Source organism: Alligator sinensis, unplaced genomic scaffold, assembly GCF_000455745.1.
Source record: "Alligator sinensis unplaced genomic scaffold, ASM45574v1 scaffold17_1, whole genome shotgun sequence".
Taxonomy (NCBI): Eukaryota; Metazoa; Chordata; order Crocodylia; family Alligatoridae; genus Alligator; species Alligator sinensis.
The window spans coordinates 838297-865460 of NW_005842491.1; the positions used below are offsets into that span (position 1 = coordinate 838297).

At 46.1% G+C, this 27164-nt stretch overlaps 1 protein-coding gene across 7 annotated transcripts in view; it reads left to right on the forward strand.

The window, feature by feature from the left end:
- Positions 1-27158, forward strand: part of PIK3R6 (phosphoinositide-3-kinase regulatory subunit 6) — a 73009-nt gene extending 45851 nt beyond the window's left edge. For 6 of the 7 annotated variants that reach the window (XM_025212895.1, XM_025212893.1, XM_025212894.1 and 3 more), the window contains 12 exons: positions 698-845; positions 2079-2165; positions 6158-6614; positions 7581-7680; positions 9535-9657; positions 10403-10513; positions 15971-16061; positions 18435-18505; positions 19565-19655; positions 20800-20870; positions 23578-23690; positions 26130-27158. In XM_025212895.1, the coding sequence (XP_025068680.1) occupies positions 698-845; positions 2079-2165; positions 6158-6614; positions 7581-7680; positions 9535-9657; positions 10403-10513; positions 15971-16061; positions 18435-18505; positions 19565-19655; positions 20800-20870; positions 23578-23690; positions 26130-26286 (1620 nt within the window). In that variant the 3' untranslated portion in view covers positions 26287-27158. The remainder of the gene's footprint in view (positions 1-697; positions 846-2078; positions 2166-6157; positions 6615-7580; positions 7681-9534; positions 9658-10402; positions 10514-15970; positions 16062-18434; positions 18506-19564; positions 19656-20799; positions 20871-23577; positions 23691-26129) is intronic. The other variant, XR_003095810.1, reaches the window with a different exon arrangement.
- The last annotated feature ends 6 nt before the right edge of the window (positions 27159-27164 follow it).

Genomic DNA, 27164 nt, shown 5'->3' on the forward strand with positions numbered 1-27164 from the left:
ATACACAAGTGGCACTCATGCTGCAGGTTGGCCACCCTTAGCCTAAATGATCCATATCCCATCATACTTCTCTGGGAGAAGTCCAAGGAACCTGGTCCATGGTCTACTCACTGTGCTCATTAGTCATTACAAAGCCCACCATGGGGCCTGGTCCTTGCCTCATTTCCCTGAATGGGGAATGCTCATCTGGCTGTGAGCAGGACCAAAATAGTCAGCACCTCTGCTTTTGCACTTGATGCCCCCTGCAGCATTGGGGCTTGCTTTCCACCAGACCCAGTGCTGATGTTAGGCTGTATTGTGCCAGAGCTTAATGCAATTTTAAAGTCTCAGTTATTTTGTAAGCTAAAGGTGTTGTCACACATTCAGCTTAACACTTACTAAGTGCAGTTAAAATGCAAACAGGTGCATGTTCAAGCAATTTTGTATGTGTTAAGTGCCCTCGTGACATTGCAAAGTTGTTCCCTTTCAGGCCAGAGCTATCTCCTAACATGTACTAACTTTAATACATCACAACATTCCAGCAATTTGCAACTATTACAACTGAACATGTGGCAGGGCTCTGGGAAAAAACAGAGCTGTGTTCCAGTTGTAGAAAGCAGAGTGGGTCATTTTGTTTCTTCTACCCACCCCTAGCTTAGCCCACACAGTAGATCTTGTATTCACACCTCTGGTTATTAATAGCCCCTCTCTGCAACAGGATAAGCCCACAGAGGAGATCGAACACTTTTTCCGACAAGTGGTGACAGCAGTTGAGTGTACAGGAAATGAAATAAGTGCAGACCGCAGCCAGCATGTTGAGAGGCTGAAGAAAGTCTATGATGTAGTGCTGAGTTCTTCTGAAGCAGGTAAATATAACATCTGATGCAAAAGAGCCAAAGGGCTGAGAAGTCATATGGGGACACAAGTCTGATGAACAGGAGCAGCTACTCAGTTCAGAGCAATCTGAGAAGTCTATGGAGCTGGGTAACTTTTTCTGGATCCTGGTGACATGTCTTCATCATATCTTTAGTGAATGAGATGTAAAGGCCTTATCTCAACCCCAAAATCACACTACTTTAACCACACTATACAGTAAAAGCAGTACAACCTCCCAAGTCTCTCTAGGTTGGATAATGACATACCAGTAAGAAGTAGACCTTGTCCTGTATGGGAAGGTGTGTAAACTATGCTAGTATATTGATAGAAAACATATACTGGTATAAATGCCTACATAGTGAGAGGTTGTAGGAGTGTAATTATTTTGGTATAAGATTATATCACTAACAAAATTAGCTATATCAATACAAAATTTGGGAACAGACCGGGCCTACTTAATTCAGGGAGACTTCTGGGAGCAGGTTATGTGGGGAGACAAAATCCAACGTCTTACTAAAGAAAGACAGTTGCCTGGGCTTCAGGGTGGGGGCGAGGGGACAGTTCTGTGGAATCAAAATAATGTCCCTGTTCCAGCGTTCTTAAGATTTTAACTTCCCAAATTGGAGTCTGGAGATGAAAGTAGGCCTCTGGTGACCTGTATGTGGCATGATACATAGCAATCAACTGTAATTAAAATATACCTGGCACTGCCTTTCCAGGGCACTGATTAATCTTTTTAAAAAGAAAGACTCATTAAACATTTTGTCAAATGAGACACTCAGCTGTTTAGAGTCCATACTGGGCAAATGGCTTCACTTCTCATTAGTTTCTCTGTCTTGAAAACAGGGATAGAGTCTTGAATCACCTTTGTAAAGTGCTTTGAAATTTGTGCATGCAGAGCACGTGATGAGAGTTTAGGGATTATGATTAAAGCTTCCTGGAATGGCAAGAAAGTTAAACTGGCCTCAGTAACAGCACACACTGATTTCCTTTAGCTTGCAAGTCCAAAACCTGGGCATTTTAGTGAAAAACCAAGACAAAGGACTGGAAAGCTTCCCAGCACAGATACATGTGGAAAATTGGCTGATTCCTACTGTTTATATAAGTAATTTCTTTTGGTCAATCAAATTGCTAGCTGGGTTGCACAGTGCTAGCTTGGTGTTGATAGCCTGCAGCCTTGTTACTTCTGAGTAACTTTAATGGAGCACTTTGCTTTTTCACAGGGGATACTTCACCAGAAGGGCTCCAGGACATCCCTCTGCCCAGCCCAAATATTAGCTTTCACTTGTGGACAGATGAAGACCAGCTTTGTGAGTGTGCTTAAATGAATAAAATGGAACAATGCAGTGCTTAAGTTGTAGACATGTTTGCCATATAGTAAAAATGTTAATTTGCTTAGATCATTTGGAGATGCTGTAGACCAGGGGTTCCCAAAGTTTTTATGCCATGGCCCAGCAAACTGTGGCCCAGCAGTCACAACCAACCGTGGCCAGAATTTCTGGCCGGAAGACAGGTAAGGATACCCCCACCCCCCAGGTGGGCCAAACCCTGCACTGCTGCGGGTCCTGAGAAATGAGCCATGGCCTCTCCACCTGGCTCTGGGGGTCCATTTGCCAGTCCACAGCCACTTCCAGTCTGGCAACCAACCGTGCTGTGGACCAGCAACCAACCCACCTCTGCCCAGCACTGGGCTGTGGCCCAGGGATTGAGAACCTCTGCTCTAGACTTCCTCTGGAGGTCCCATCAAGTGTGTATGCAATGGCCCATGTGCCTGAACTGGAGGCAAATTGCATTTCTGCTGTTTTTAAGCCAGGAAATTGGTGGCATGCAGTGTCCTCCTCACGCTGCTTTACCTGTGGTAAAGTAGGTTTTTTTAGATGCTTCTGACCTTTTGCTTGGTAGTTGTGCATGAAGATTGTTTCTGAAGCTTTGAAGAACAGGTTAGAACAGGCCTTTTAGGAACACTTCTTTAGAATGATTTAGACAACGAGGATCCTGCCTTGAGCAAGGGGTTGGACTAGATGACTTTCTGAAGTCCCTTCCAACAGAGACATAGCAAGGCAGTTCCATACTCAGGGCAGCCCCAGTGCACAGGGTAGTGCCAGCTGCTGTGGTACTGATGGAGGGGGCATGGCCAGCAGGTATTTGTGTATCCCCCTCCCCCCCCCCACACACACACACACAAAGGCAGTAGGGCTGCTTCCTTGGCTTCTAACAGGCATTCATTTAAAGGCACTATGGGATCTAATCTCTGATTCCAACAATCTCACCTCTTGCTATGCCACAAATGCATGGCAGGAGGTGCAACTGTGGAATCAGGGATCAAATCCCAAATGTGCCCCCTGCACCAGCAGCCTGGTGCATTCCTGTGGCTGGGAGTGCCAGTCTGCTGATCAGCTCTCCCAGCCTGACAAGCACACTGGAGTCTTGAAGGGCTCCAGTGAGCTCCTGAGGCTGGGAGCACCCATCAGCTGACTGGTGTTCCTAACCACAAGAGTGCACTGGAGCCCTTCAAGACTCCCGTGCACTCTCAAGGCTGATGCACTGACTTAGATGGGATGCTAAAATGACAGCCACTTGGGGAGTCTATGCCACAGCGGCAGGTAGACACCACAATGATGGAAAGTCTAGGGGCACCATGGGGGCAGGCAGACAGTGAAACTGCAACAGCAGTTGGGGGTCTTTGAGGGTGCTGATAGACCTGCAGTTCCCCACTGTAATTCATGGTGCTTTACAATAAGTGCCATGAGTTACAGCAATCCCCCCCCGCCAAACAATTTAATAGAATCATAGAAGTAGGGTTGGAAGGGACCTTGTAGATCTTCAAGTCTGACCCCCTGCCTGGGCAGGAGGAAAACTGGGCTCAAATGACCCCAGCCAGGTAGGCATCAAGCCTCTTCTTAAAGACCCCCAGGGTATTACGGCTAGGTCTGGGGAGTTAGGGGATCAAGCTCCAATTTGGAGCAGCTGCATGTCTGCAGCCTCTCTCTCCCTTAGCCCTGCTCCCACCCACCCCGCCCAGCTCCAGCAGCTCTGGTGCTGTCTTCAGGATGGGAGGTGGGGAAGGGAGCTCAGTCTGCGGTTTGCCCAGCCTGCACTAGAGGGTGGTGTGGGTGGTTTGGTTGGGTAAGGTTGTCTATCCAGCAAGGTAAAAGTCCTGGCTGGGGATATCTGCTGTGCAGGCCTTAGAAGGTTGCTGGTTCATCTGTTTGGATTGATGTTGAATTGTGCTTGTGCTTGACCAATAGACATGCCCCTGGCAAAAGAGACTGGGTATTGTTAGGAGCTTCACTGATGCACTGCCCAGTAGGTTGGACTAACAGCTTACACAAGAGCGGCACCATTGAGACAAAGGTGGCGTCCAGTGCTGGGGTTTAGAAATGTCCTTGTTGGCCATTTGTAACGGGGCCTTCTCGCGGCCGATTTCACAGTGGCCTGCCCACCTGTTTCTGGGCTAACCGCCTGCCTTCTTGCCAGCCACGCCTTGTTGTCAATTAATTAATTGATGTTAATAAAGCAGGAGGCTGCCCATTTCTTGCCCCAATGCCAGGGGGCATTATCTGTGGCTCCATTCCTCCCCTACACTGCAGCCCAAGCCTCGCAGATGGCATCCAGATGTTATCAATATCACCGGTCCCGCACTGGGCCCCAGAATCCTACTAGTTGAACCCCACTTAGATCGCTCCATTCAGGCAGCCTATTCTGCCTTCATTCCTGGCTGCATGGCTCCCTGAGTTGCTCCCCCTTATGGGTGTGGTTCCCCCCTGAGACCTTTGGTTCTATTGGTCCTGGCCCACCTCCAGGCCAGTCTTAGTTTCATAGTTGGTAGGGTCAGAAGGGACCTGAGCAGATCATCAAGTCCGACCCCCTGCCATGGCAGGAAAGAGTACTGGGGTCAAACGACCCCGGCTAGGTGTTCATCCAGCCTCCTCTTAAAGACCCTCAGGGTAGGAGCCAGCACCACTTCTCTTGGAAGTTGGTTCCAGATCCTAGCCACCCTGACAGTGAAGTAGCGCCTCCTGATGTCTAGTCTGAATCTACCCTCTGCCAGCTTGTGACTGTTATTTCTTGTCACTCCTGGTAGTGCTCGGGGGAACAGGGACTCCCCCAGTGGCTGACTAGTTTGTAAACATTGGAGCCCGAGGCCCTCAGCTCTGGGCATCCCTCGCGGTGGGCCCCCGGCCCTTCGACCCTTCCAGTCCTGGCCCCAGCATGGACCAGTCGGGGGATGTCAAAACAGGTTTGAGTCTATGGCCCCACTCTCTCGCTGGGGTCCACCTTCCAGACCCTACACAGGGGGTAACCCACCCAGTTGTGGGAGCTGGGGTTAAGGCACCCCGACCCACCTTTCACCGGGGTGGTAGCTGGCCTGGTATTTCCTGGGGGGCCCCGCGCCCCTGGGAGCCCCACCAGGCCACCCACTCCCGGCAGGGTGCAGTTTTAGGTCATGTCCAGGACCAGGAGCCTCCTGATCATCCCCTACAGCTCCTCCCTTACCTCCAGATAAAACCAGCAGTCTTGCAGCCAGATGATGTTGTTGCCTGGCTTTCCAGCAGCAAAGTCCTGTTTATATGGGCAGCCCTGAATCCAAAATGGCTGCCCTCATCAGGCACCTGCCGGCTGCTGTCTTCTGGCCCTTAAAGTGACAGCACACACAGTGCCCTGCCACATCATTGGTCATATTTGATATGAGAGTCAGACGGTGCTTGGAGAAAGTACCTGGGTAGGACAGCAATGGAAAGCTGCAGACAGCACTTAGCTGTACTGTCAGAAGCAGTTAAATGTCCAGGACAAAATAGCAGGGACAGCAAGCAGATCAGCACTGAGGTGCATTGACGGACCTGTCTAGGGGCAGCTTGGGTGACCTTCACCTGTATGATGTCTGCTGGGGCTGCAGTGAGTTTTGTATCTTTCTTTTGGTCTCTTTTTTCATAGTTGCTGACATCACAGACCAGGGTTGAAAATCAGGGAGGTGATGAGATTAACAGTCATTTAAATGACATTTCTGTAGACTGGGAGACAAATATGCCAAGTATTTGGCCTGATCCAGAGCCTGTTGGAATTGATAGAAAGGCTCCTAAGGACTTTAGTGGGCTCTGGATTAGGACCAGCAAGCCTATAATTTGGCCTTTTCACCATATTTAGGTGCCTACATGAGAGGTCTAAGTTTCAGAGTTGCTGAGTCCCCTCAGTTCCCACTGACTTTGGGCAAAGTGCTAATACCAGGCCCCCATGCAAGGACGAACCTCACCTAGTATGTCCATTGTCTTTGCCACTCATGGGATTTTTTTCTCTCGCGCAGGGAAGGAGCTTGTGCTGTTTGTCCGTCCCCTGTCACAGACCTGTGAACAGGACTGTCTGAGCCAGGAGCTAGACAACTTTGAGATACAGGACATTGTGACAGGGTGTGAGTGCTGTGAACAGACTCGGTTCTCTGTGCTATCCACCGACAGTGGGATTGAACGGGACCTGCCACCAGTGGGTGAAGAGCTTCCTCCTCATTGCAGTGCTGAGGTTGAGCACTCCCGGCTCCAGAGAAAAGGTGGCATTAAGAAAAAGGCATCTCCCTTGGAGACCATGGCCTACCTGCAGGCCAGCTGCAATGGCCCAGGAGTAAAGCATTTTGGAAAAATGCACGCAAAGTCTGGCAGCAACATGGAGTCTATGTCTCCTCTCCAGAGACTGCACACCGCCCGAATTGTAGTTTTGGGGGATGACAGGATATTGGGGCGACTGGCCCAAGCCTTTCACTCTCTGAGGTAAATAGTGGCATCTGTTCTTCAGTATATGTATGAAGAGACATTCTCAGGGGTGGCTAATATTGGAGACGACCACCCTGGACAGCTTTACAGCATGGGTTTTGTCTACTAAGTCATGCAGGTAAAAAGAGAAAGGGGAAAAGGAGCCTAGAGTAGAAGAAGGGAAATTTAAGGTGTTCAGATCTTGAGGAAAAAAATCAAAACTTTCCATTGTAAATCCCCTGTCCCCCATTTTTTGCAAGCAGTTGTATTCATAGATGTCTATATCAGGGTTGTTCAAATGTCAATCCACAGGCTGCCTACACTGCAAGTGGGCGGTGAGTGCAGCTTGGAGGGGGTAGGAGGTGCTGCTTGCATGGGTTGAGGGAAGAGAGAGGGGACCTGGGCTGCCTGGGCTGCAGGGGTTACAAAAAAAAACAGTGTGGCAACGAGGGTGGGGGGAGCCAAGCTCCTCACACTGTGTGCATGGCAAGGGGCAAGGGGGGGCAGTACTGGGCAGCCTGGCTCCCCAACTTCTCAGCTGTGTGTGCAGCATGCACAGCACTCACTCTCCTCTCAGCTGTGTGTGCTGCATGGGGAGAACCGGCTGGCTGTGCTGTTTGAGCAGGGAGGGGTTGTCTGTGCAGTGTACAGCTGGGAGAGGAGGAGAGCTGGGCTCCCATCCTGTGAGCCTGCAACCCTGTGTGAGTGATTGTATCACTGAATCAGTGTCAGAAAAGCAGCAGTGCAGCCTCTTGCTAGACCCTGATTGGAAAGGCAGTGCATGTACACGCCAAGTCCAGGACTTTTCTGTTCTGGGGCAATTTGTCCAGGGACAAATTCAACATCTGTTTGTAGCCTTAGAACTGCTATCAGAATGCAGCTGTGGACTCCCAGCATCTCCTTCACCAGAAGCAGCAAACAGGGTGATTGTTTTTGTGGTTATTGAATGATGTAACTTTTTTAACGTAGTTTTTTCATTTCAAGGAAACGAGAAACCAGGCGAGTCTTTTTGACCCCACGGCTGAACCTGCAGTTCTATTATGTCCCTGTTGTAGAGGGCCAGCAAAGCACATGGCCCACTGAAGTGAGTATTTGTGTGGCAGGGACTGTGCTCTCTCTCTTTACTCAGAGTGTCACTGTGGGGCTGTCAAGAGCCAGGGTTCAGACTGAGCTGATGTGAGTGTTTGTCTGAGGAACCACTAGTTTTTATAGAAACTAAGATCTGATGTTGTCTAGCCCATATGGTTCTAAAAAAACAGTTTTCCCCAAACCCCTGTACCTACCTCCTTGAAACTTGGCAGACTTTGTGGCCTCCGCAGGGGCTACCATCCCTGCAGTTTTCAATCCCGCTGCTCCTTAACACACACAGGGTCATCTATGTTACGAGTTTTGCTTGTCCGCAGCTTGATGTGCAGTTTCCCCCAAACCCCTGCACCTATCGCCTTGAAACTTAGCAGGCTTCATGGCCTCACCAGGGGCTACCACCCCACAGTTTTGACCCCGCTGTGGCTTAACACATACACGTGACATGAGTTTTGCTTTCAAGAATTTGGGGTGCAGTTTCCCCCAGACCGCTGCTCCTATCTCCTTGAAACTTGGCAGGCTTTGTGGCAAGCTGCACCCCCTTACTCTGCCTCTGTCTCATGTATTAAATAGTAGCTTTTTATTTTTATTATTATGATGATTATGTAGCAATGATGCTTGGGAGACTTGGTCACAAACCAGGATCCCATTGTACTAGGCATTGTACAAACACAGCACAAAAGGCAGCCCTGGCACCAAAGGACTTAGTCTAATGATCCCCCTGTCTGTAAAAATCCTTGAAATTAAAAGTAACATAAACAGAATTGCTTATTGAAGTCTGGGTCCTGCAATGAGCTCCACCGAGCAATGAGTTCCATAGAGCCCTGTGTCCTGAAAGACTCAGTTCACATGTGCAGGGCATCACAGAGTTTGCCTGTGGCACAGGGACAGCAACCTGTACATGCTGATGTGCTCCAAACCTGGAAATTCACTGGAGACCAATAGTGTGGGAGCCGGCACAGAGGAATGCTCTTGAGCAAGTTTCAGGATTAGGAACATATTTCCTAGCATGGAAGAGCAGAGCATACTTGGGGCCTCTCCTGGCTGGGACATGCTATCACTAAGGTGCTTAGGTGTGTTTGCCTTATGTCTTTCTGCATGGAGCTCATTTGGGAGAAAAGGCTTAAATGAGGCTAAAGTCAGAACAATCTTCGAACAAGGAGGATAATATCTGGATCCGTGTTAGCTTGGAGCCTGGGCTGTTGTGGGTTCATGGCTATCATTAGAAGCCAATAAACAATTATCACCACAAATCATTTAACTTTGTCCTGGTATTGGCAGTAAATCTTAGCTAAATGTGCGTTTTCTATTATCAGTTAATTACTTGTATTCTTTATTCTCATACTTGTAGAGGAAGCAGGATAAGATCAAAGCTATCTAAATCAGGTGTGAAATGCAGAGGCCTCTAGCTGCTCCTGGTAGACTCACAGGTGTTGCTTCAATCTTGCCCTCTTCTCCTTCCCTTCCTTCCTACCCCTCCAGCCCCCACCAAATGCACAGCAAACAAGAGCAGAGGGAAGCAAGGATAATAAACAGGTGCAGGAAAAAAATCCAAGGCATGTCCAAATATCCCATCTTATCAGTGTATGTAGAAGAAAAACACAGGTATTACGGTAGCTAGGAATAACACTAAAACAGTTAGACCAAATACTGGAGCAGAGTCTATGCTGATGCTTGTTATCACTGTGCATTTTCCCAGATCCTAAAGACACAGAGGCAAGTTTTGTTAACAGTATAATTAAATACATTTCCTTTGCTTCTGGTGTTTTAACCTTTGCCTTTAGGGATATTATTCCATGTAGAACAAGTGAAAAACAAGGGGCTGACCATCCTGTGCTGTTTGTTTCTTCTCCAGGAACACACTATGCCTAGCCAGATAGACCTCTGTGAAGTGGCTGGGTACCTTGGGAGAGCTGACCCGTGGTATGAGAACAACATCAACACTCTGTGTCATATGATCCCCAAGCTGGCGACTATGGTATGAAGAGAAATCCCTCTTGTTGTGCACTGTTCATGTTGATCAGGTTTTTGATATTTTTATTATTCTCTGATTATTCAAAGGGCAATCATACAGAGCTGTTAAATGGTAGTGGGGAGGAGGTGGAAATGGTATGCATTTACATTACTGCTACCCTAGCAGCAGTATCTTTGCCAGTTCACCCCACTGGAACAGCCTTTCTTTGATCAAAAGACTCTTACAAATTTAAAAACCCAAGTGTAGAGAAAGTACAATGCAAAAAGGCATTTGCTAAAAAGAGACATTTCACTGGGCTGGTTTTTCAAACTATTTAGAGCGTCATTCTGAGCAACTGCTCCTATTAATGGCAGAGGGCAGGCCTTTTTCTCCCCCATGGGATCCAACTGATCCTTCTAGAGCAGTAGGCAACCCCCCTGCACAGGTGCCAGAGCATGGCATGCAAAGGCATTTTGGGGCAAGCGCCTCGGGGCAGATGGCAGGAAAAGGACCAGGGCTGCACTGCCACAACAAAGGCTGGGCCCTTCATGGCTCCCCCACCATCTGCCTCTGGCACACCAACATCTTACAAGTCAAAGTTGTGGGTGTTTGGCATTCTACCCAAAAACGTTGCCGACCCCCATTCTAGAGAAATCAAGCACAATCAGTATATGGTGGTGTCATCTCTGGTAACTTATCTAAAAGAGAGTAAGAATCAGAGTGATAATTTCAAAGAAGTGACCACAGCTGACATGTGATTTCCCCACAGCCTTCTTCACCAAGCAAACATCTTGTGACAAATACCTTCATCATCGATGTAATGTCTTACTACATACGCATGGGTATCCAGCCAGTGTGTTTCCAGGTCTACTCTGTTAAGGTCAGTGCCTTATTTCTGCTGTACATTTAGTTAATACGCTAGCGGCTGCCAGCAGTCCAAAATTACCTTGCTGTTCACAGCCCCATTGTGCTGAAGAGTATTAGCTATGCTATCCAATCCCTATTCTGCTCTGTGTGTTAGTAGTCCTAGTGATTTCTCAAAACTGATTCAGAGGGACAGCTGGAACTATCTGGTTCCAGAACCATGCAAAAGACCTGATTTCACATGATTTTGGCACTGGGCATAAATCAGTGCCAGGTTCCCTATTTAATTGGATTCAGGTTTGCAGACAAGATGTGTAATACAAAACAAACCTGTTCTGTGTTTTAGATTTTCTGAAACAGGGAATCAGGTGATTCTTGGGTGGTTTTACCACCCTCTGTTTGCTCTTTGCAAGGTCATGGGATTTCCTGAAATCTCATGTTATTTATTTCCTGTTAGCTTTTTTGTGAAGCAGAATTTGAGTCAAACCTGCCATTTGACATGAAACCAAAGCAATTAGCAAAGAACAGTAATGAGACCACTAGCAGGCAATGATCCCAGGGTCTTTAGCACCAAAGCCCCTGAGCGACTTATTTTAGTGAAGCTAAAGGACTAGATTCTTCTCAGCTAGGGACAGACATTCAGAAAGCTGGAGCCTGAACTGATGCAACCTTTGCAGGTTAATCTAACCCACCTAGGATGAACCGGTTTGTAACATGCTCTCTGGACTGAGACAATGTGGGCAGACCCCTGCATTTTTTTTCAGTGCGGGCAGACCCCACGGCCAGCAACTAAATAAGCCCCTTTCCACCAGGAGGGGCTTGCCCCAAGTACAGAGAGAGGCTGCGGCACTGCAGCAGGGTCTGCCCAGCCCAGCCACTGCCGCCCTATGCCCGGAGACAGTTCCCTGCTGGCAGGAGGGGGCTTATTCAGCCGCTGTGTCCAAGCACAGGGCAACTGTGACCCAGCCGGGCAGACCTGGCTGCTGTGCAAGCAGCCTCTCTCTGTGCTTTGGGCAAGCCCCTCTTGGCAGAAAGGGGCTTATTCAGCTGCTGGCCGCAGGATCTGCCTGGTCAGGCCACAGCTGAAGCTTGGTGGCGATTAGTGGGGACTGAATAAGCCCCCTCAGTGTCTTGCTCCGGCACAGAACGAGCAGTGGGGGGGCCAGCCCTGCCCTGCCCCTGCCTGGCAGCTGGAGTGGTGAGTGTCTGATGGGCAGGAGCCCATCACAGCTTCCTGGCAGGGCTGGCAGAGTGGCTGTGGAGCATGGCAGCGCTGCAGGGGCTTGCAGGGCTCTGGCTCCAGACCCTGGCGCTGCCTTGTGCAGCCCGAGCCCGCAGCGCAGCCCCTTGCTGGGAAGGAGCTCGCTCTCCCGCACAGTGTGAGAGGGGCTGCTGCCTCCAGTAAGCAGCGATGGGGAGGGGGTGAAGCCAGGCAAGGCCCCTGGGGAGGGCAGGGACAAGTTTATTCATCTGGCGAAGGAGAAAGCTGGGGGTCTATTCTGGCCAGGGAGCCACCCAGCTGCCAGTGGGGTAGAGGGGAAACTAACTCTGCTCCCTACCCCGCTCTGCCTCGGGGGCCATGATGCCCCCCTGCTGCAGCAGCAAGGGGGTGCAAGCAGACCTGGCTCGGGTCACTGCTGGTGGCAGAGGGAGGGGGAATTAAACCCCTCTCTGACCGACCCCTGCCGGTCCCAGCTCGGGCTGCGGAGCAGAGGTGCAGAGCCAGCTCGGCTGGGCTGGAGCAGAAATCCCCCCACCCCGAGAGCATGCCAGGATGCTGGGGGTCTCTGATTTAACTCAAACCAGCAAAGGGTCTGGGACAGACATTGCATAAACCGGTTTGAGCCATATCAGTTAAGTCTGATACTACATTCAACCAGGTTTATCTCAAACCAGTTTCAGCCATTTTCAAATTGGTTTATGTGCACTGAATGCCTGTTCTGTTACAGGTTTAAACCAGTTTCTGATCACTTAAACTGGTTTATGTGTAATCTCTGTCCCTGGCCCTTGTGTCTCTACAGGACATGCAGTTATTTTATTACACATGCTTGTGCTGATTTACTTTGTGAGATCTTGCATGTGCCTTCAAGCAGTGGGCACTGCAGCAGCTGTTGCATAGTTTGAGGCTCTGTGCCATGGTCACAGGTGGTTGAACCAGTGGTATAGCCCCACTTCTTCATTAGTTCCTTGGAGTGCCTGACTCCATTACGCTCACAGTTGAGACATTGCCACCTTTGCTGTGGTTCATCAGCCCCTGGTTGGTAAGGACTCAGCTGCTGAAATGTTCGTTCTTTTTCACTGTCGGGTGTTTTCTTCAGCCTCTATCGTGTCTCCTTGGGTGTGGCATCGAGAGTTTGGGTGCTGGTGAGGAAGTTCCTGTATGACTTGAGACCTTTGTGCGCTGTGGGATGGTTGTACAGCAGGTGTCTCGCATCTTCAGTTTATCTCAGTCATTCTATCCTGCTGGCCACTGCTCTTCTGATGGCAGGCAGAGTGATACCAGCCTGGTGGGCTCCAGGCATCCTGTGATGCATCTGCAGCTACCATCCAGAATGGGGTGAAGGCAGTTTGTATGTACAGATCTCTCCCATGCAGGGCATGCATACTCGGCAGAGGAGAAGCTGAGAACCAGCGCAGTGGTTCAGATGATTAGCTCCCCATTTTGAGTAGTTGAGTTTATACAGAATGTTGTTACGAGCGCTCACCTTTGCTTTTGTCTTCATGATTTGTTCTTTGTATGAGAGTTCACTTTGTTCAATCAAAGGTAACTCCAAGGTAAACTGGATTTGCACAGTGGAACAGTGGGGTTCTGGACCATGTAATGCTGAGCTGGCAGTTGGCCTTATGGTTTTTCAGATGAAAGGCATATACTTGTGTTTTCACTGAGTTGGCACTTAAGTGATTTTCAGTGTAGCACGAGGTTAGGCCTCGCTTAGGGATTTTTCAACATGGTCAAAGCCAGTGTTTTGGGCTGTTATGTACAAGTCATCTACATAGATGAAACATTGTTTCCAAATCAACTGGCTGCTCATTCATATAGATATTATATAACAGGAGTGCAGGTATGCTTTCTTGGGGGAGGCCATTAATCTGTCGGCTCCATCTTCTCTTCCCATCCAGTTTGACAAAAAAATCTGTTTTCAAGCAAGGTTCCTATCAGCTCAGTAAGGCATTGATCTTTTGTCATTTCCAGGGTCTTCTGGAGGAGTTGTCAGTGGTTAACTCAGGGGTTTTCAAACTTTGTGATACTGTGCCCCTGAGTGCTGGATGGCAGCAGCAGGGGACAGGGAGCTCACATGCAGCAGCCACCACTGCCGTCCACCACTCCGTGCCACAGCCATGCACCACTTCCCCACGCCGCCGCGTGTACCCCCTAGGAAGTTTGTGGTCCCCTTTTAAGTTGCTCACAACCCCCGTGTGGGGTTGCAACCCATAGTTTGAGAACCCCTGGGTTAACCGAATAGTAGGTGGCTGTTAGGTTGACAAACAGTTCTGGGGATTTGGCCTCTTTCAAAACCATCCTCAATATGTTGAGTTTAAACTGAGTAGCTGGCTCATTGACTTTCCAGGGTGAAAGCTGCCCTGTTCAGGGATGAAGTGTTCATCCACATATGGGGCAAATCAGTTCAGTATCAGTCGTTTGTACAATTCGTATGTGTGGCATAGCAGAGAGAGAGGTCTGAAGCTCTTTGGATCTGGTGGATCTTTCCCTGGCTTTAGAAACACCACTACCTGAGCATGTTGCCATATCTTTGGAAATTTTTGACTGGCTGTGCATGAGTTGTATAGGCAGAGGAGCCATTCTCGAGTCTGGGATCTTAATTGCTTGATTTGTTCGGTAAGTATGTCATCAAGGCGAGCTGCTTTCCTGGTCATCAGTGCTTTAATGCCAGCATTCATCTCCGTCATTAAGAAGGGGCTTGTAAAATCCAGGTCTTTGGAATACTTGTGCCTTTTTAGTCTGGGGTGGGGGGAGGGGGGTGTTTGTTTTTGGTCTTTTTCCACTGAAGAACGTCTGGTGGGCAATTTGACTAGCAGTGACATTTATGATGTTGTTCTACCTTTCTGGGTTGTTGCTTAGTGTGTGTATTGTCACTTATGCCTTTTTACTATTATCCATCATATCAATTGCCTCAATCACAACCTGCCAGGATTTACGGCATTCTTCTATGATGGCTAACATAAGCTCCTCACCTGTAGTAGTGGTGGTTGCAGAAAAAGGGTCTAGTTCATACTGTCATTTGTTGTCTTCATGTAGGCCAGTGGTTGGCAGAGTGAAGCCTGGGAAGTTATTCATGCAGCAGCCCCACAGGATGTTCATCCTGCAGATTTCTGTACAGCTTTTATGAATTGGTCATAGTTCTTAGGCAGTGCTTTGATGGTTTTGTCTGACATCAAGTTATTCTGAAAAGCCTTTCCAGTTTGCCTTTTAAAGGTTGAAACGTCCAAAAAATGGCACTGTTATAGGTGTTACTGTGGCTTTGATCTGAATGCCAACTGGCTGATGTTGGGAATGTGGGGTAAGGTCTAAAACAATTTTATTACTTAGCCCAGTGATGGTGTTGCTGGTAAATGTAAGGTCTGGGTTGTATCCTCATTTCCAGCAGCCACTGTTAAATGATTTAGGTAGCTTTGGGTCATGGACTAGGTGTATCTAATGAAGAAGTTTATAAGGGGCTACCTTCTGTGTACCAGCCCAGAAAGGGACAAGTATCCCACCTTGTCAGTGCATGACAAGACTTCCTATTTTTCTTCTAACTCCAATTTGCCCTGAACTCTGCTCCTTGATGCTTTATGACTGATGATTTTATTTTTACATTTATTTTTATTCTATAATATTTCTGCTCCATGATAGATTTAAAAAACTCCAGACAAATAAAAGAGGGAGAAATTGAGCTACCAAAAGAACAGGAGCAGGTTCCAGGCCTGATTTTTAAAAATGAGAAACTAACCTATCCATAAACCCTGAACTCATGCTGGACATGATCCTGCTTCCACAGGGCCTAATTTTCATTTAGATTAAGGCCCCTTTACAACTGTCTGCCCATGAAAAGAAAAAACTTTGAAATTGGTGTCTCTTTCTGTGAAAGGATTTAAGCTGACAGACTCAAGTATAAGTCAAAAGTGACACCCAGTGGTGAGGTGCATAGTGCACCAAGGGAAATGCCATTTGCATCTATATGCAACGCTGTCTCCTCGATTTGGATGCTCCTGACCCTTCTAGGAGAGGATGGGAAATGTTGAGATGGAGTATCCTACTTCTGGAATTTGTATCTCCTCTATGAATAAGGAGATGTGGATGAACTCGGTTCATTCTTCATGATGTAGCCTTTGTCTCTATCTAGTTGTTTCCCATGTGAAGCCACAGCCTCCTCCTTGTGACAGCACAAGTGGTTGCTGCACAGATATTGGTCATGTCTCGAATTGGAGAACAATCAGGATCTAGTCTTAGAGAAGTTTTTTTGTCTTTCAGATTTTCTTCAGTGACACAGCTCAGGAGCCAGCAGAGGACGTGTTTGTCACTGAGCTGAGTGTAAAAGTACAAGATTACAACCCCACCAGAGGTACATTTTGGGTTTTGGTGTTTCCTTGGACACCACAAATCCCTTCTAATCTGGGCTTGTCACTCTCTCATAAGTTTTCCCTATGCATGATCAAGCTCATCGTAGTTACCAAGGAGGTAAAAGATGTAGAATGGGGCAATAAATTGGTAGTTTCTGAGGATTTCAGGCAGTGTTCAGGTCTGCTTCTGTTGACATAGGCCAGAACTCACACTAAACTCACACTAACACTATCACTAAAACTGATAAAAGGGCTAGCTTTTCAAGGCCCAAATCAGGGCTGCCCAGAACAGGTAGCAAATGTAGTGTAGTGATGCCAGTGTGGAGTGCAGTACCCTCTCCTGCACCACAGAATAAGATATGTGGAGGCAACTCGAGACAGGATACAAGTAGAACCATGATTCCTCCAGTAGCTAGCTCCCAGTCTATGTAGGGGCTTTACAGATAGTGACAAATGCCTCCGTTTGCTCTTGGAAGCACACATAACCAATGTCGAGCTTACTGACTGGTCATGATATATGACCTTAGTGCCTCATCTCAGAAGGTGAAACTTCCAAGTACTTCCATGTGCAACATGGAATTTGAAAAATGTAGCTTTTTAAAGAGGAGGCAATTGAAAAAATGTTTGCAAAATATTTTCCTTGTGACTCAGTCTGCTTTCAGAAATTGCCAACAGATGAGGTCAGGGACTATATATGGAGACTGGAAGTATTCCAAAAAACACTAGAATGAAAACTTCTTGGGTTCTAATTCTACCTTTAGATCTATGCTATAGTGGAAAGGGCATGAGCCAGCTCCCATTAAAGTCAATGGGAATCTTTTTATGGGAGTTGGATATGTACAGTTAGGACTAGATCCTATTTTACTTCACCAAATAGCATTTACATTCAGTTTGCAGTTTTACTGTAGGTGCAGTATGGATGCACAAGCAATCCCATGCATGGAGGCCAGGCAGGTGCACAACACTGTAGCCTTTCCCAGGTACATGTTTAGGTCCTAAAACTGCAGCTGGCAAAAACCCATGGTGGAAGCTGAACAATTTCACCTTGCATTTCATCATCATTGGATATAGTAGATGAAGAGTAGTGCAGTGCAGAAGTTACTGCCTCAGTGGGAGCAAGGGTCTAAAGTAGAACCAGGGGTCTGTCCTACTTAGGGCAGCGACCATCTCACTGTGCTACACACCAGCTACCTTTTTTGCTTACTCCTGGCCATGCCTATATTCCTCTCCTGGCTGCCCAGCTTCAAGTGGAGGGCTGGAGAGCGTACTTATTAGAACACAAGAATATAAGAACTGCCATTTACTGGGGCAGATCATAGGTCTATCTTGCCTGGTATCCTGTACCACACAGTGGCAGAGTAGATGCTAGAAGGGAGAATGAGCAAGGAATGACCAGGGTGTTTCCCCTGTTCCTCTCCCACTTGCAGCCTCCAGCCTATAAGGTCTAGGAAATTCTGATTCAGAGGCTGTACCCGTAACTCAATAGCTACTGATGCATCTTTACTCCAAGAATTTGTCCAATCCCTTTTCAAATCTAGTTAAACTCTCAGCATCCATAGCACCTTGTGGCAGTGCATTCCACACTTGAATTATGTGCTGTGTGAAAAAGAACTTCCTTTGGTTAGTTTCAAACTTGCTACCTCCTAATTTCATTTCATGACCCCTAGATTAATGGCTAGTTTGTGGTTTGGTGGTTAGAGACCTGTGCTGGAAAGCACTAAATGCTGTTTCAAACTCTTTCTGGGGGCCTAAAATCTGGGTCTCCCACTTTCGAGGAGAGTGCCTTAATCAGGCTGTTGTGCTAATACATGGAAGGGTTGCCCTCATCCTCCACCATTTGTTTCTAACAGGCAGGTGTCCACATGATTCTTTTTCTCTAGCAGATGAAATAGAAATGTAAATTGTGCATAATTACCAAAAATTCTAATATAATAAAAGCCTCTGTCTGTCCATAACACTTTATTCGCACTCTGGTTGTCTCGGCAGCCAATCACAACACTAACTGAAACAACCAATCAGAATTTTTTAAGACCGTTCTGGAGTGGGGATGATGGTGAGGAGAGAGCAGAGAAGCAAGGCCAGCACTGCTGACCTAACAGCCCCGCACCCCCCTCCCCAGCCCTGCTCCCTGGAGGTGGCAGCAGCATGGGATGCTGGCTGAGGGGAACATAGGGATGGCAGGGCAAGCCCCCCCACACTGCTCCTGGGAGGCGGTGGCAGCGCTCCATCCCCCACATCCTATCATTCCTGACGGGCAATTGGCTAGTAGTACGTAAGATGCTAGGTAAGTGTCATCTGGTTGTGTAAAGTGAAATGAGATCTATCCCTTACTGAACAATGTGTGCTATTTGTTCCTGTTGATTTCCCTATTCCAGACTTAGTGCTGGCAAGGAAGAAGACAATGCTGGAAGGTCCTGGGGCAGATATTGCAGCAAAGTATAGAAAGGTAAGACAGGGCTTTTAGAAGCATGCAACACCTCACTGTTCATAGGACTCCTTTTGACCTAACTGGCAGGCAGGGAGCTCCCTTTAGGCAAGAACTATAGAGTGGACTCCCCAGTTAAGAAAAAACTGCTATTGCTTTGGTTAACAAGAACATGCTCACATTACTTCAGGAGTGGACTCTTGGGAAGGAGCTTGAGAAGTCCTCTATTCCATCCCCCTGTCCCAAGGCAGGATCTCTAGAAACTAGACCTAAACCATCACTGAGATATTTTTCTAACCTGTCTGTAAAGTGCCCTAATGATGGCGATTCCACAGCCTCCAAGGTAAAATACTCCGATTCTGACCTATCCTTGTGGTTAGAAAAAATGTCCAAATGTCTGATCTAAATCTGATACTCTGGTGTGGGGGAGGAGGCTTTTTAAAGGGCAAAGTGATTACTTATTGTTGACCATGTCCAGGTAACATGCTAAAACTGTTTTTTATTAAAAAAGGTACTTATTTTTCGGTCTCAAAAAGGCTTAAGAGCCCAGTCCTGGCATCCTTATGTAGACTTTGTAGTCCTTTTACTCAGTGAGTTGTCATCTCATTGAAGCCAATGGTCAACTGGAGGTTGTTTTGAGGGCTAAGTATTCAGATACATGCCCAATTCCCTTTCTTGCTTGAGCAGCTTAGAATTTGTTTTTGTTAATGAGGCTCTTGGGGTATTTTACATTTTCTACCCTTTTCCCCTCCATTTGGATGAGTTTTCCCTGGTCCTAGTCTTTGCTGTTTTCTCTAACAGAGAAGGTTTGCATAGACAGATGAACACACATCCCACTGTAATTTGCCATGGATTTGAATATGCATTACAATGGGATCAGGAGTAGGGAGACATGTAGCTATCCCTGGGTATCTCACACAGTAGGGGATATATGAGCTGAGAGGAGAGTGAGGGAGATTGAAGACAAACCTACCCTCACCCAATGTGTGATCCATGTGTCAGGCACTAATTTGTTTCTCTTTAGGCATAACACATTTTTCATGATGAAGTGTAATGGTGTTAATGGAACCTTTTCTGCAGGTTTTGCTGAGTAGTCGGGGAAAAGAATTGGGTGTCTCGCTGAGATCTACTGGCTTGGTGATGAAAGCCATTCCGCCTGATGAAGCTGAAGGTAAGACTCCTCTTTGTGGGTCTGTGAGGACATCTGTTTTTTCCTACCTGTTCAGTGTTATTGGGATTCTTGAGCAGGACTTTGAAGAAGCTGAAGTGACAAGTTTCAAAAGAATTTGCCTGAAATTGCTCAATACATGCTAGTATTAGACTGTGGAGCTTAATCATTGCATATGGATATTCATATAGCAGCACACATGATCAGTATAGCTTGAAGTCATTCATCTCCTATGTTCCTATCTCCCAAGTCTCATGCTCATGTTTTAAGACTCCCAGTAACTTAGAATACAACATAACTGTAGTCTGGACTCACCTGCATATTTTTTTTCTGATCTATATTCCATGTATTCTATGTGTGCACTGACCAAGGTATCATAGATTCCCATCTCTGATATAACCCAAGGCCAGGAAGAGAGAGAGAGACACTTTTGGACACTGGGCTTCTTAGTTAAGTTTGGCTCAGTTTCCCCTCTTAGCTCTCCAGGGCTTATGATAACATTTATTTTAGTTCACATTCAAACAGCCCCTGAATGTTGCTTTCAGCGGAGCCAAAAATTCAAGGCACTACATTCAAGTTCTGTCTATTTTTGGGTTGAAGCGCAGAAACACTGGACAGCTGAAGCCAAACATGGTCCTGAGCTAGCATAGGACCTATGAATTATGATATAGGAGTAGGGAGAGCCTAGGGTTCAAACTGCCTGGGGTAATGTTTGGGGTTGCTACACAGGCCTCACTCTCAGTCTTACCTAGTGTAGGGAACTGGCATTGCTCTCCATTTCCTTTTGGGGTGATGGGAAAGATGGAAAGAAGGATTAGTAATGGAGAGTCCCAGGAGATGGACTGAAACTGGGATTTGCAGATAACACAACAGTTCATCACCACAGTGCCATGATTAAGTGTGCAAATACCTGCTTACACAAACCCAGGGATTTCAAATAGGAAGCCATAGTGTCCAAAACGTTCTGATCTATTGCAGTCTTTCTGAGCTCTTTGCAACAGAAGAGTTGCACAATTTTTCTGTATTCAAAGAATTGAGTGAAAGCTAACAGTTGGCATTTTCTCAGAGGTGCCTTGAGCCTAATGAAGGGTGCCTTGAGTCTAGAAAAGTTGAGGACTGCTGATTTAACACCTCAATTCTGTTGCAGATCTGGTGTGCTTGAATGTGTATATTACTGAAGTCATCAAAACCAGCAACCTTTCAGGAAGATCATTTTCTGTAAGTATCTGTGACAGCTTGGGGAGTAAGAGTCTGTATCAATGTCAAGCCTGCGCTTGGATGAGAGCCCTTAAGGGAAACTGCAAGTTGCTGCAGGGAGCGGGAGAAGGAGGACTGGCCAACATAGTCACTAAAACATGTCATGAGGGTCCATCCACACAGTAGAATAAGAGTAGTAAAAGAGGAAGAGATTATCCTGAGCTCCCCTTCTTTTCCATAATGGATCCACGAGGAATATAGGGTAGGACTTGGACAGCCTTACCCCTTGAACTCCATCAAACCTAACATGTACTCCCTATTATCACTCCTGAGGTTACCCACAGTAACAAGCACTCCATTAATTATAGTCATTTGAAAGAAATGCTATAAATGGAAAATCTTAAATAGCAGCATGTTATTAGAGATTTCTCTTATTCTTTACTCTCTCTTTACTAAAAAACAAATCAAAACAAAATAAAATAAGCCCTCCTATTGCTCTATAGAAGGAGAACAGAACTGTTGTGTAGGGTTGGTTAGAAAATGTTTAAAGATTTTTTTTTTTTCCCCAAAAGGAAATTAAAGTTGTTTTTGTTGTTGAAAAATCCAAGCAATTCAACCTTTTCTCTTGAAATATCCAAGCAATGCTCTCTTTCTTGCCCCTCAGCACTGCCTGGGTGGAACCTTCCTTGCATTAGCATCTTTGTTTAGCAAGACCTGACACTGAGATCATGAGCTCTGCTACATTTTAGGACACAGAGGACAAACTTTTGAGTGGAGATACAGGATGTGACTCTTGTTTATATTAAGCCCCCTCTACATCATTCTGTTGTGAGCATAAATTTGCCTTTATTTTAAGACCTTTTTGTCCCTGCCAGAGCACTGCAAACAGGTCTTGGTGTAACTGTGATTTGGATCCTTTCCAGCCAAAAAACCAACAGTAGAAGCAATACAGATCTGCAGAGATGATGGGGTCACCTCAGAGGCAAGCCTGACACTAGACACTGGAAGAAAAGCTTAGATGAAAGTTTTGCCTCCATTGTGGACTGCTTTGCAGAGCCGTAGCACCTCCTCCCCTCCTCTCCTTAGTTAATCCCATTTTGTTGCCCGTTTCTGTCTGCCACTACTGACGCACAAGCATCTTTGACGCACTCTAGCTCTAGCTGAAACCCCAGGGAGATCTCTTTGGAAGCCTCTCCAGCTCCAGTGAGCTAATCCTCAAAGACGCATGTGTTGAGATTAAGGCTGTATGCAAAACATTTTCATTTAGTAGGAACAAAAATAAGAAGCAGTGACTCAAACAACTTTAACAACCAGCATTTAAAGCTAAATATGCATGACCTGGGATTGCTAACTCAGTCAGAAGCAGGTCATGTTTCTCTGTCACTTCCTCCCAGCCCTAATGAGATGATGTGCTGTATCTCTAAGAGGGTTAGCACACATTGTATGGCCACTTTGGTGTGTGTGGAAGGGGGAAGGACTAGGGTGACTTTAAGCCAGAGGTGTCAAACTTGTTTGAGTTGGTGAGCTGGATTCCAATCAGGAGCTTTTTGTAGGTCAAATAATCCACCTCCAGATCCAGTTTGTGGGGCTTCTTGTCAGAGCTGCCCAAGCTGCTGTTAGCATGGCCAATACATGGAGGTTGATGCTACTGCCACTCATCAGGTTTGCATGCTGAACAGCAATCATATACTCTAAATTTGGTGGCAGGGGTACAGTATTATTGACCCCCTGGGGGTTGGCTGTGCTGGCACAGTGGGTTTGAGATCTGCAGCAAGATGTTTTTCAGCCTAGATCTGGATGTGAATTGTCTGGACAGGGAAGCACCATGGGCAGGATGACACACATGCCTGGTCTGGATCTAGCCTGTGGGCTGTATGTATGACACCCCTGCATTAAGCCAACTGTGTGCTCTTTCAATTATGGGTTACTTTAGTGTTATCTTGGACAACACTGGGGCCTGCATAAATAACAGCAGTCTCTCAGGCTGCCTTTGTCTGCAGTGTTGCTTGAATCTCAGCAGTATTATGTGCCACAGCTACATTCTCAGTGTGCCCTGTCTGCTTCCAGTCTCATCTCCAGCACAACCTCAAAGCCAGAGTTTTGTAAGGGAGTTCCCTTGACATCCTCTGTGCAGCCTTTCCCTGTGTGAGAGGAATCCTCCACTATTGCATGTAGTGGAATTAGGCTCTTTCACACCACTGGGGCACAGAGGAGCAGGAGTGGGGTGAGGGTCTCAACCCCAGACTCCAACACTAGCAGTCCCTTGTAAGGCTGCTGAATTAATTCAAAGTGTGAGGAGACTTTAAACAGTGGGTTTTTTATCACTAATTTCATGTTCCTTGTTTCATGGGCACATTTAAAGGGGCCTGGGTTTTTTCTTTTTTTTTCTAGAGAGATTGAGCAGCTGCAGCTCCCACTAATTTCACCAGGAACTGTGAGTGCCTGGCACACTGGAAAATCAGGCTCCTTTTAAGTTGTGCCAAATTAGGTACCCAAAATCACTGGTTGCTTTTGCAAATATTGGCACGTTTATATGGGAAGGAAAAGGAAGGAGCTAGCTTTCCATTTCACCTGTCACATCTTGTCTTCCAAGGCCAAATAAATAGACATTCACCCATACATACACATACTCTCTCACCATCTCCAGCTCTCTCACACCATCCCTCTCCTGCCAGCCTGAGCAAGGGAAGTTAAAAATTCATTGGGTTTTTTTTCCCCTCTGTTCTAGTTTATGACAAACAAGATCAGAATGCACAGTATCGAAGTCAGCAGCATGGATCAAAAGACCTTCACGCTGTGCCTGGACAAAGACTTCAGAAGAACCTACAGGAATGTAGTCAGGTGAGGTCACTTTGCTGTAAAGCTTTTAGCAAGCAATGCCCTATTGATTTAAAATGATAGACTTTCCTTTCACAGGACTCCTTAAGGCAGAACCAGACACTTTGCCCAGTTACAAAAGGTGCAACTGGAGGTCTGGAGAGATGGGTTCTGCTCCTGATTCTTTTAATGATTTGATGACAGACTTTTGACTAGTTATATTGCCTACTGGTGTGTGTTTCCTTGGGTGAAAGATGGGGGCAGAGGGGGTGAAAAATTTGGACAATACTGTCCCACTTCTGTAAAGTGTTTTGAGATCTTTGCGAGGAAAGAACTATTTCCTGATGATGATGACGATAACTATTATTCATTATAATTTAATTGCTGCTGATGCTTTCCAACATGGATTATAAAATACTGTTTAAAATCGTGTTAAAGAGATTAGCTAGAGGAGCATCCAAGTGAATTCTCCCAGCACGGTCAAGCATGGTTAAAGGACATGCACTGGTAATAACAGATGCATTACCAGTTCTGTGGAAGATCTTTGAGGCCTCTGCAGAGGCAGTAGAAAGGATGACATTATTCCCTTGCTCAAAGCAAGGATGTTGACAGGGTGAGCTATCAGCTCTATGGAATATATTTCCTATTAATGCAATTCCTCAAGAATTTATAGACTGGCTGAAAGTTTTATAGATGGACTCAACTAGCTTACCTTAATTAGGCTGGATATTAGGAAAAGCTTTCTAATGGGAAGAGTGGTTAAGCACTGGGGCAGATTACTTAGGGAGACACTGGAATCTCCAGCAATGGAAATCTTTAAGAAAAGGTTGAACAAACACTTGGATGAGATGGTTTAGGCAGAGAAGAACATGCCTTGAGCAATGGAGTGGACTAAATGATCTACTGGGGTCCCCTCCAGCCCTTTGTTTCTATGATTCAGTGTCATAACAGTAACAAACTCAAGCAGTAGAACTTGGCTTATTTCCTGTGTACCTTTGTGGAAAACACCCAATCCCTCCATAGTCCTGTCTCCCCAGAGGAATGTCCTGAAGTTTAACTTGAATGTTTTAAAGCATTTTGAGATGCATGAATGGAAAGTATTATCTAAGTGTGTCAGTGTAATACTTGCCTAACACCTTTTGGATTTGGATACGTGAGTTTTCCTCGTTTTTCTATCTGGAAATATTATATAATATTGCCTGTTTTTAAAAAGTTGCTTTTGTTCCACCCCAGAAATTGCTGCACTTCTGTGGCATGATCAATGATTCTTAATAACTGTTTTAGAGACATCGCCCTAAAAGCTTAAAATGTAAAGATGGGAGGCTTTTCTTTTTACACACACAAAATAAAATAACCTTTTCTTTCTTTTTTTAAACCAGCTTAAACCATTGAATTCCATCCTCCTGTATTCCCTTCTCCCTTATCTTTCACAGCTGGTGCCATGTTTCCTTTGCACTTCCTTCAAGACAGCAGCTAATTAATTATGAGCTGTCCAGAAATCCCTGTCAAGGGAAGGGTCATGTTTAGGGGTATGCTACTGTTCAGTAAAAGGCTCACATAGAGATGGGTGATACTTCCCTCTGAGCCAGCAGAAAGGAATTTCACATGGCAGCAGTATAAGCTGAAAGGTTGACATGGAAAAGAAAACTGCAAAACCTGATGGTAAGCAGCCATCAGACTGCTTACAAACCTGATGGGGTGGACAGTGTGGAAAGCTCATGGATAATGTTGCAATATATGAAACATTTACAAAGCCAAGAAATGAGACCATCAAAAAGTTGGAAAGGCAATAAATGGGCTGTTTATATTAATAGTAAAGTGTTAGCTGTGGTGGTCTGGCAAAAATCCAGTAAGGGTGATTACATTAAGTATTTGTACGTTCTTCCAACAGCTGTATTATTGTTCTTCACCTCCTGTCCTAAAACTCTTGTGTTGCTAGCACTCTTAAGAGCTGTCATGGCTCATTTCATGGGTGGGTAACTTTCAGTGATGAATGAAGTGTTAATATATTAGACATATCCAAGTCCCCCCAACATTTGGATCTGAAACTCATATGTTTCAAAATTCAAGGGTGTCCCTACTAAAAGACTTTGTTTCGATCACTTGCGAAATTTTGATGTGCGAATGAATTTCAGGCGCCCCCAAAGTATCTCAGTGTGGAGGTAGAGTTTTGATTCAGGCCCATCTGTAGTACACTGTATGTGCAGTGTGCATTTCTCTGAACCAAACTAAGCCTTGCCTATGACATTGTGTAAGACACAAAGGATCATGCATGACATGAGACTCTCTCTAGCAAAACCCAGTGCAAGATCACAAAAAGAGTTATAATTCTTAGTGCCTTTGGTGTAAATCCAAAGTAACTACTGAAGTCAGTGGTGTCGTTCTGGATACGTACTGATATCAGAAGCTGGGTGCTGGTTTGCAGATTGGCACATGCAGAAAATGTATTTTCTTCTGTTGCAGTGTGGAAGTTTCACCCTGCCTGGAACCTAGCTACTGTTTGCAGAAAACGAGGACAATGCAATTCAGCATGCATGGATCAGAGGATGTAGGACTGGCCAAGTACATGCCCAAATCTTTGTTATTACCTATCAATACATTTGCAGGTATAATTCAGTGAAGAAAATTCCAGCGTGGGGAGTGGAATGCAAATGAAAAGGTCTTACAAGAATCTCTCATTTGGTCATAAGAGCACAAGGATGGAGGAACACACTAAAAGCCACCTGAAACTGGTAATGATGCTTCTACATACAATGCTGCAGCAGTACAGAAGTTCACTGCTCAGTAAAACTCATGTGATAGCACAGTTTAAAGCCTCTCTGTCAGGGGAACACAGCAAAAGTAGTTTTACCCTTGCAGCTTACTTCTAAACAGTAGTCTTTGCTTAGCAAGTCTTCAGCGCAGCCAGGTGTTGGATAATCCTGCTGCCATCCTTGAGCATGAAGAGGCTGCACACCACTTCCCCAGTTTAATTTATGAGCTGCCCCTCTGACTTCCAGCTAAGGTTTTATATGCAGCTTAATTATAAGAACTTTTATCATTGATATGAAGAGCATGTCACGTTATTCAAAATAGCCACATTACCAACACCCCCTCTACCCCCATCTTGCTACTGCAGTCCTGTCTCCCAAGGAGAAGAGGTAGCCTGCAGATGATGGACTTGACATCAGCTAGTCTGGCTCCCAAAAACAGCTGCCTGCACAGTCTGGATTTGGATTCTCCTTCCACAAGAGGAACAGAAACTAAAGAACCAAGTTGGTGGCCTCAGAACTGGACCTGGGAGCTAGGCGTCTGTAGTACTGCACCATTTATTCGGTCTGCTGCTACTAGAGTGCAAAATTAGCTCTCAAAATATAGCTTGAATAGTGCCAGTATGGTTAGTGGCCCTGGTTAGGATCAAACTAACCTGTTTTAAAATTAAAACATCGCATAATAGCAGGTGCATAAGCTGTTTTCTTTATTCCATTTTTTGCAAGCTGAAGTCATTTCAGAAAGAGT